General features: G+C 50.9%; 1 protein-coding gene across 3 annotated transcripts in view; it reads left to right on the forward strand.

Annotated features, from left to right (window-relative positions):
* The window catches only part of SRGAP2 (SLIT-ROBO Rho GTPase activating protein 2), a 95,481-nt gene extending 92,722 nt beyond the window's left edge, over positions 1-2,759 (forward strand). For all 3 annotated transcript variants that reach the window (XM_086861581.1, XM_086861582.1, XM_086861583.1), the window contains one exon: positions 465-2,759. In XM_086861581.1, coding sequence (XP_086717707.1) covers positions 465-848 — 384 coding nt within the window. In that variant the 3' untranslated portion in view covers positions 849-2,759. The remainder of the gene's footprint in view (positions 1-464) is intronic.
* Positions 2,760-9,936: the final 7,177 nt, after the last annotated feature.

The raw sequence follows: 9,936 nt of genomic DNA on the forward strand, positions 1-9,936 counted from the left end.
TTTCTGGCATCTTCCGTGTTTTCTAAAACTCTGAGTCCTGTGAAATACATTTCTGGGAACAACTCAGCAGGAAAACCAGCAAGGCACGAGGATTTCAACATCCAGTGTGTTCACATCAGCCGGTGCCCAGGCCATCAGGAATTTACTCTCCCGAATTTCACACAAACCGCACGAGTGGGCGCCGGTGCTTTGGTTTCTGTTCCTTGCTGCACTCTGGGGCTTTTCTCTGAATCCTGGGCAGCATCAGGAGCAGTGAAGGGCCAGATCAGCATCAAGGCAGTGCTAGCAATTATTTTGCTGGAAAATGTTAGTGATTATTGGCCGCGGGATGCGGCGCTGCGCAGTTTGGTCCTTGACCCGAGGTCGGTGTTTAGAAAACAGAAACGTTCTCAGAATCTGCCTTTTGTCTGGTTATTTGTGTGTCTGGGCCGTGCCTTCACCGGGCTCCTCTGCTGTGCTTGCAGGACATTGAAGCCACCATGAACTCGGCCCTGAACGAGCTGCGGGAGCTGGAGAGGCAGAGCAGCGTCAAGCACACGCCCGACGTCGTCCTCGACACCCTGGAGCCCCTGAAAACGTCCCCGGTGGTGGCCCCCACCTCGGAGCCCTCCAGCCCCCTGCACACCCAGCTGCTCAAGGACGCTGAGCCCCCGTTCCAGCGCAGTGCCAGCACGGCTGGGGACATTCCCTGCACCTTCAGGCCCGTCAAGTCCGTTAAAATGGCCACGCAGGTGAAGCCGCCGGCCACGCGGCCCAAGCCCGCCGTGTTCCCCAAAACCAGCGCCACCAGCCCCGGCGTGGCCTCCTCCGCCCCCCAGCAGCCCCCTGACAAGTCCTGTACTGTCTGATCCGCCCCCTGCTGCTCTCTGGGTACAACTCCTGCTGTTCCAGATGAGGAGAACTCTGTCAAAGACATTAAAATTCCCGTTTAACGAACGCTTGGGCTGAAGGTGGGTCGTGAGCTGCTCCTGAGCGGCGACAGCCTCGTGCCACGTCCCCAGGACAGCTCCTGCCACGCTTGGGGAATCCACAATCCACGATCCACTGTGAAGCTGAGCAGGAAAACACCAAGGGACGAGTTGGAATTTGGTTTCGATGCCTTGTTCAAGTGTTCGGCCGCTGGAAGGAACATTTGGTGGTGTCCTGTTTTTGGATGCTGGTGTAGTGACTTCTATATTCTGTGTTTCATTTACCACAGGGAAACAATAGGATAGATTTTAGTCTATTGCATGTTTTGGTGCCACTGGTTACGTGGAGCTTGGACATGCCTGATTCTTGTGCATTATTATAATTATAATTATTATTATTATTATTCCCTCTCCCGCTGGTGCCACGGTGGTTAAGGGTCTGTCTCGACTTCCATCACATCCTCTGGTTTTGTTTGTTTGCTCCCCATTCCTCCCCCTCAGGGCCAAAGCCTTTGGCCATCCAGCCTCATTGCTTTAGTTGTCATGGAAAAAATAGTTTACTCTGGAACACTCGTAGATTTTGTGGAGTTCTACGTAAGATGTGTCTGTGCAAATATAAACAAAGATGTTCCCGAGGTCTGGGAGCACAAGAAAGAGCCCAGTTGTTGCTTATGGACAATCCTCACTGGTTTCCCCCTTTGCTCTCCCATATTTAAAGCAGTTTTTATGTTTCCAGTGTCACTTTCAGCCCGTGGGCTCTGACGCGCTGTTTGCTCCCGGGGGACTGAATGTACAAAAATCACAACCCAGACCATTGTGAGAAGGAGGTGCTCTGCTGGGAGCCCACCCCCAACACACACCCTGCTGGTTTGCCCGTTCCTCAGGACAGATCCTGGCCCCAAGCCCAGCGCCAAGCACTGTAAAAACTGTAAAAACTGTAAAAACTCCGCTCAGGAGTTCTCCAGCTCCCTGCCTTGTCCTGCTCGGGGCACCTCTGCTCTTATAGAGCAGTGCAGGGAGCTCTGCTGGGGACAGGGTTGTGACAGCACCTCTGGAGTGGCTCCCCTCCTGCTCCACGCAGGACTGACCTGTGAATGAATTCTTTGCTATTATTTGTATTTATCCGTAGCCAGCAGCACCCACGGACTCGTTTGTACTCCGCCGGGAGCTCTCTCGCGTTAATTTAATTTAATAATTGAGAGGAGTGCAGACTGGCTGACCCCCAGCTCGCCTCATTCCCCAAATCCTCGGCTTTTCCAGGATTTCAGACCAGCTGCACCTCTTAGGCTTCCGTCAAACAGGACCAGATAAGGAAAGTCATTTTTCTCACCCTTTCAAGCCGAGTTTCCTTTCAGTTTCTGGGTTCCTGGTGACTGCAAAGTCACTTTAATTGGCACTTGAAAAAAGAAGAAGCAAAGAAGAGTTGCTGAAATGTCCTTTCCTGATGGATTTAGGATGTTACCTGGAAAAATGGAACGGGGTCTTCGCGCATCCCTGTCCATCCCCACACGCACAACCCCCTCTCTGCAGAAGCAATCAATCCCTAATTAATGACTTTCCAAAAAAAAAAAAGCCAGCTTCCCCTGGGCCCTGCACGAAGGACAGGTGAGAATTTGGGGAAGGTTTTGGTGAGAACATTTCTCCTTTCCCCATTTCTCCTGAGCTTTCCTGGGGAAGCCCCACGGTACGAGCGTGACTGTCCCTGCCCCTCCAGGAGATGCCACCAGTGCCACCAGCGACCTTTGCTCTCAGGTTCTGATGGACTTCCACCACCAAGGAATCGCTTCTTCGTTTTGGGGGAAAAAAGAAAGAAATAAAATGATTAAAACTCGTAATTTTTTTGCTCAGGCAGAACTTTCTGGCGTTTCCTTTTTTAGTAAGAATTTTTTGGGGTTTTTTTTTTTGATTTCTTTTTTTATTTTTTATTTTTTTGGTCCCGAGTGACCGAAGTTAATCTGTGTCAAGAGCAGGATCTCTGTAAATTGACTTTGCCTCGTTTTAATGCCTTATTTTCTTTTTATATTTTTATGCCTAGCATTCAATATTCCTAAGAATTAAGTGTTCAGCCACGCACAGCACATTGGAGGAGCTGCTCTTTTCCAGCTTCAAGGTCTGAAGTGTGGAATTAGATGGAAAGAAAACAAAAAAAAATAAAAATAAAAATAAATATATATAAAAACGAATTCAGGTTTTACTGTAACAGCAACTGTCTGTATCTGGATTATTCCTGTGCTTCTCTAGCATCCACAGCTCTGGGACAATCCTGCTGCCAAGGGCTTGGCAGGATCACCTGGATATGGAGCAACTCAACTGGAATTGTGGTGTGCACTGTGATTGACACAAGCAATAGGACAGGCTGCAGCTCGTCCTTCCTCTTCCTCAGAGGAGAGCGGGGCGATGAAACCGGAGACTCACACGTGAAATTTGGGGGGGAAAAAGGAGATTTTTCAGCTTGTCAGCCTCACTCTGTGAACGCACAAGGCTGAGAGGACGTTTGCCATGTTTTGTGAGCAGGAAAAGGGGGAAGGAGCAGCTGGGGATGTTCCCTCCCTGCGGATCCCGGAGAGGAGCACGCCGTGCTTTGCTTGGGGAGGTACAAATGGCACTCCACATCTTCACATCCCGAGGGAATTCGTAGCTCTTCCACAGAAATCCTCTTCTCGTGACTTTCGTTGTGTCGAATATAAAAGACAAAAGAAGTGTTTGATAACTGGAATTACGTCTGTCTGTTCCATAGTGCTTTGTATGAACCTTGTTCATCAGGTGTGTTGGATTGAAATAATCCAAAAGAGAAAAAAAAAACTAACAAAACGATTTTAAAACAAAATACGGTTTTAGGTGATCAATCTGAATGGTTTCTGAAGCTCTGGGTTATTTCCCTAGTTGGGAATGGAGCATTGTGCTTTAACCATTGCTTAATTTCTGCCTCTCTGAGGTCATCCAAAGTTTATGAATTGTGAATTTGTCCTTCGTGTCCGAGCAGTGGGACACGATCAAACCCTCTCACTTTATCTCTACTGGGTATTTTATTGCAATGAAAATGAGGAAATAATTAGAGTGCACTGTGACAGCAGAACAAACAAACAAACAAAAAAAAAGTTGTTGTATATGTCTGTATTTTGATACCTGTTCAAAAGGAGTCTTTGGGTTTCCTGTGCTGAATACCTCATGTGTTGGGTTTTGGGAGCTTTTGTTAATATTTTTTTTTTTTAATTATTTTTATTTTTTTTATTATTTTTTTTTTTCTTTTTTTAAGGCAAGATCGTTCTTGCACAAAAGTAGGTTAAGATAACCGAGTTCTCATAAATTTATTTACTGAATCAAAACACTTCAGCTTGGCAAGAAATCCCATCTGTTTTAATTCCCCACCTCGCACTGGGTACGGGGCTGACCCGGCGCACCTGGAAGAGCTCCAGCAATACTGGGACAGGAGAAATTCCTTGCAGGTGGAGTTTGCTGCCTTATTTCTCTTCTTCTCTGCGTCAAAAACCTCAAATCCAGTGGATGGTGGCGGAGGTTTGGGGATTTACGGAGCTTTTTTGGGAGATTTTTCCTCCGCAAAAATCGGCGTCTCCGCTTCTGAGCACCGCAGATCCTTCCCTGGGGAGTGGGCTGGGGGCTCCGTGTGGAGGGGACACCTCCAAGGAGGTGATGCTCGCAGTGAGGAATCAGGAATTGATGGGAAAACGCCCCAAAAATCCCCACTGGGATGGTTTGATTCCACGAGAGGCTGAGCTCAGGCCCCTGGGCACGGTGGCGGAGGAAGGAGGTGGCTCTGTGTCCCCAGGTGAGGGGCACCTGTGCTTGGCAGGACCAAGCCCGGGGTGTCCCCCAAACACTGAACTCACCTGTGAGCCAAACCGCCTCAAAAACTGCTTCAAAACCCCAGGAAAACGGGAGCATTGGGGCATTTCCATCACTTTGGGGCCTGTCCAGGACAGAAAATCGAGTTTAACAAGCCGGGGATTTATTTATTTTGAGATTTTTAGCTCTCACAAAAGTAACCAGCCCTTTTTTTGGGCTTATCTGGCCTTGGCTAACGCCCCACTGGTGCAGTTGGGGGCACAAAGCTGTTCCTTAGTGGGCTGGCAGCACAAGAGGTGGGAAGGAGGGAACGTCCTTCCCCAGGGGATGCTCTGGGGAAACACCGAGCACTTCACGGACTGAACTTTGGGCTTTGAGCTCTTCCCACATGGGCTCTCTCTGTCTCTGTGTCTGTGTGACAACCTGGTACTTGAAAATAAGAAATAAAAATAGAAATACTTGACCCTCTGCCTGGTGCCTGCGGGGCCGGGATGGCCCCGGCTGTGTCACGCACAAGCGGTTCCACCCACCAGAAGGCAGATGAATTCTTTTCCAGGCTCGGTTCTAGCAGCAAAACCATCCATTTGGGTGGTTCTAGAGATGCCAAAACTGCGGTTCAAGGCCTGGAAAATGCAAGGGTTTTGTTGGTTTGGGTTTTTTTTTTTTTTTTCCTGTTAAATTTTGTGCTTCCTCTAACGAAGTTTGGGGTGAAAGTGTTTTTAACGATGGGCCAAAAAGAGGCAAAGGTGGGGAGGGAAGGCGGATTCCTGCCGTGCTTTTTGATCTGCCAAGCTCCACACAGGGTAAACACCGAGCAGTTTGCAGCAGGAATCATAGGTGGGCACTGTGGTAACCTTCCCCCTGGACCCCACCAGCCTTTCCTCCAGCCTGAGACGTGAAGAACAACCCGAGCCCTGGGCTTGGGCTGCTGAGCGTGCCAAACTGCTGGAGCAATACTCGTGAGCAGCAGCTCCTGCCAAAGCCCAGCTCCATGTAGCTCAGACAGGGCGATGGCTGAAATCCAGCTCTGATTTCCAATTATCCATTTTTCCGATTTCTGAGGCAGGAAAAGCGGGCTGCAAAACGTAGGAATTGTGGTTTTCTGTCTCAACCTGGGGTTGTCAACGGCGGTTGTGTCATGGTGGGATGGAATCTTCTTGCTAAAACAAGTTTCCACTGTTTTCATGTCTTCTACACCAATATATATATGGTGTATATATTAAACTGTGTAAAATTGTACTTTGTACATAGAACTCTGTACAATATGGAGGTACAGCCTTTTTTTTGTTGTTGTTTGGTTGTTTTTTTTCCCCCCTCTCCCCTTTTTTGGTACAGTATTGTACAGTATTAGGAGTCGATGTGTTGGAAGTGTTAAATCCATACTGGAGCAACAAAATGTATCCATTGTCATTAGCAATAGTTTTGGAGAAATAAATGTTTTGGGTATGGTGGAAACACTGACCTGAGGGTGCTGGTGTGTGATGTCCTGGGTTTGAGAGGGACAAGGGGGGGAGCGTGGTCTGGGGGGGTTTCTGGAATGCCCAGGAATGTTGTTGGAGGTGAGGAAGGAGCCAGGAGCACACGGTGGGCACGGGGAGGAGGGGGACACCAAGGATGTGGCGATGGGACAATGGCCTGAAGCTGAATGAGAGCAGGGTTAGATGGAATATTGAGAAAGAATTCTTCCCTGTGAGGGTGGGCAGGCCCTGGATCATCCCAGGCCAGGCTGGAGCACCCTGGGATAGTGGAAGGTGTCCCTGCCGTGGAATGCAGAGAGATTTTAAAGGTCTCCTCCAAGCCAAACCATTCTTTTGTGACCCCACTGATTCTGTGTTCCCCCACACACACACCCACCACAGCAGGGTTCCCTGGGGTGAGCACTTCCCTGGCAGCCACCTGATCTAAAAATGCTAAATCTTCATCATCTTCCTGCAGAGGATGGGCCCCCAACTGTCTCAGGAAAGAGGATTTAAGATTTGAGATTATGGATTTTTTATCATTGTTATCATTTTTATCATTGTTATCATTTTTATAATTGCTATCATTTTTATCATTGTTATCATTTTTATCATTGTTATAATTTTTATAATTGTTATCATTTTTATCATTTTATCATTGTTACCATTTTTATCATTTTTATCATTTTTATCATTGTTACCATTTTTATCATTTTAATCATTTTTATAATTTTTATCATTGTTATCATTTTTATAATTGTTACCATTTTTATAATTTTTATCATTGTTATCATTTTCTCCCATCTCAGGCCTTTTTCAGAGCGTGGAGGGGGAACGTGGCAGGGCTGTGTCATTTTGGCTTCCTTTTGTTAAAATTCAAAGGAATGCCTTACTTTCAGAGAGGTTTGATGTTTAACTGAGGCGTTTTGTCTTCCCTGTCCCTGGGGTGAGCATCCCTGAGCTCCTGTCCTACATCTCTTGTAGGGAACAGCTGGAAATCAGGGATGCTTTTACTCCAAAATCACATTTTCACTCCAAATCACCCCAGAGGCAGCTGGGCACGCTGCTGGTGGCTTTTTGTTTCTAAAACATGAGGCAGGAGTCAGCAGTGGGGTGGCAGGGACAGCAAGAGATTTTGGATTTTCCCTTGGGCACTGTCCAGCAGAAAACGCTGTGATTTCCTCTTAAACCCTCAGCAAAGCACGGGTGGGTCCGAGCCTCCCTCACCAACCCCATTATTGTGGTTTTTAACCAAGAAACGCCGTGCTGGGCACTGGGAGGGTTCAGCTCTCAGGGAAATGTCCCAGGTTTGTGACAGTGACACCGTGGGGACACCGCTGGCCTCGGGGGACTCTCGAGGTTCCTGCTTGTCCTTTATTCTCCGGGCTTTGCTGCCACCAGCTGGAACAATTCATTCTTGTCACAAATTGCTCTCAAGGCCGGGTATTTTCCTCTCCCAGATGCGCTCTGCCACCACACCAGGGTTTATCCGCTGTGGGCACATCCAGGCCTGGGGTTCAGATGGGATTGGGGGTCAGCTGGGAGGAAAATCCTGCTGATCCAGGGAGAGAAAATGAGCTGGGGATTTTAAAAGGATAGCAGAGGAAAGGATAAGGGGGCTGGAAGAAGCCAGGGAGGTGTTGGGGGTGAATTCCCTGCACTTGGCCATGGGCACAGACTGGTGGCCCTGCTTTAAGGACACATAGAAAATAAAACTAGACACAATTTCAAGAAATCACCCCGTCCCTTTCTCTTCCTGTCAGCTGAGCTGCAGCAAAACGACTTCAATCGAAGCCATTTCAGGTTTCCTGTGGTTAAACGGGCGTCACTGCGCTCCTGCAGCTGCCGAGACCCTGCCACCCTCCCCAGCCCCGGCCATCCCTGGGTCACCTCGGGGAAAGGGCCAGGCTGAGCCCTCAGTCAGGCTCTGGAGGCTTTTCCACCCGTGGCTGGGAAAATGAACTCAGCAGGAATTAAGGGATAATTAGGAGTGGTGTTTGTGTGCAGGCTGGTGAGGTGGTGTCGGTGTTGGGATGCCGCACACGCTGGTGAACTCTCAGACCTTTGGAGGCTTTGTTTGGTGAGGATGGAGCCTTTGGAAACATCCAGGCCAGCCTGGAGTAATTCCTGACAGTGGGGCCTTGATGCTGAGCCGGTCACGGTGAAGCCGGAGTCAGCAGGGACAGGAGCGGCCCCGCTCTGCCCGGTGCAGGCAGCAGAGGGCCTTGAGTCCCACATCCCGCCCTGAATCCCACCCTGCATCCCACATCCTGCCCTGCATCCCACCCTGCATCCCACATCCCGCCCTGCATCCCACCCTGCATCCCACATCCTGCATCCCACCCTGCATCCCACCCTGCATCCCACATCCTGCATCCCACCCTGCATCCCACATCCCACCCTGCATCCCACCCTGCATCCCACATCCCACCCTGCATCCCACATCCCACCCTGCATCCCACCCTGCATCCCACCCTGCATCCCACATCCTGCATCCCACCCTGCATCCCACATCCCACCCTGCATCCCACCCTGCATCCCACCCTGCATCCCACATCCTGCATCCCATCCTGCATCCCGCCCTGCATCCCACATCCTGCATCCCATCCTGCATCCCACATCCTGCCCTGCATCCCACCCTGCATCCCACCCTGCATCCCACATCCCGCCCTGAATCCCACCCTGCATCCCGCCCTGCATCCCACCCTGCATTCCACATCCCGCCCTGAATCCCACCCTGCATCCCACCCTGCATCCCACATCCTGCATCCCACCCTGCATCCCACATCCCACCCTGCATCCCACATCCTGCATCCCACATCCTGCATCCCACCCTGCATCCCACATCCCACCCTGCATCCCACCCTGCATCCCACCCTGCATCCCACATCCTGCATCCCACCCTGCATCCCACATCCTGCATCCCACCCTGCATCCCACCCTGCATCCCACATCCCACCCTGCATCCCACATCCTGCATCCCACATCCTGCATCCCACCCTGCATCCCACCCTGCATCCCACCCTGCATCCCACATCCTGCCCTGCATCCCACCCTGCATCCCACATCCCGCCCTGAATCCCACCCTGCATCCCACCCTGCATCCCACCCTGCATCCCACATCCTGCCCTGCATCCCACCCTGCATCCCACACCCTGCATCCCATCCTGCATCTCACATCCTGCCCTGCATCCCACCTTATCCTGCATCCTGCATCCTGCTCTGTGCCCTACGTGTCACCTGCATCCCACATCCCACATCCCACCCTACATCCCACCCTATCCTACATCCCAACCTGTCCCATATCCCACCCCGCATCCACATCCCACCCTGGATCCTGCATCCCATCCCTCATCCCGCATCCCAACCCATCCCACATCCCACCCTACATCCCACCCTGTCCTACTTCCCACCCCACATCCCGCCTTGTCCCACATCCCTCCCTGTCCCATATCCCACTCTATCCTGCATCCCACATCCCAACCCATCCCGTATCCCACCCTGCATCCCACCCTGTCCTACATCCCATCCTGAATCCCGCATCCCGACCCGTCCCACATCCCATCCCGCATCCCACCCTACATCCCACATCCCACCCTACATCCCACATCCCACCCTGTCCCCCATCCCACCCAGTCCCACATCCCACCCAGTCCCACATCCCACCCAGTCCCACATCCCACCCAGTCCCACATCCCACCCTGTCCCACCTCCCACCCTGTCCCACATCCCATCCTGTCCCCCATCCCACCCAGTCCCACATCCCA

This window comes from Cyanistes caeruleus, chromosome 24, assembly GCF_971803275.1.
Source record: "Cyanistes caeruleus chromosome 24, bCyaCae1.hap1.1, whole genome shotgun sequence".
Taxonomy (NCBI): domain Eukaryota; kingdom Metazoa; phylum Chordata; class Aves; order Passeriformes; family Paridae; genus Cyanistes; species Cyanistes caeruleus.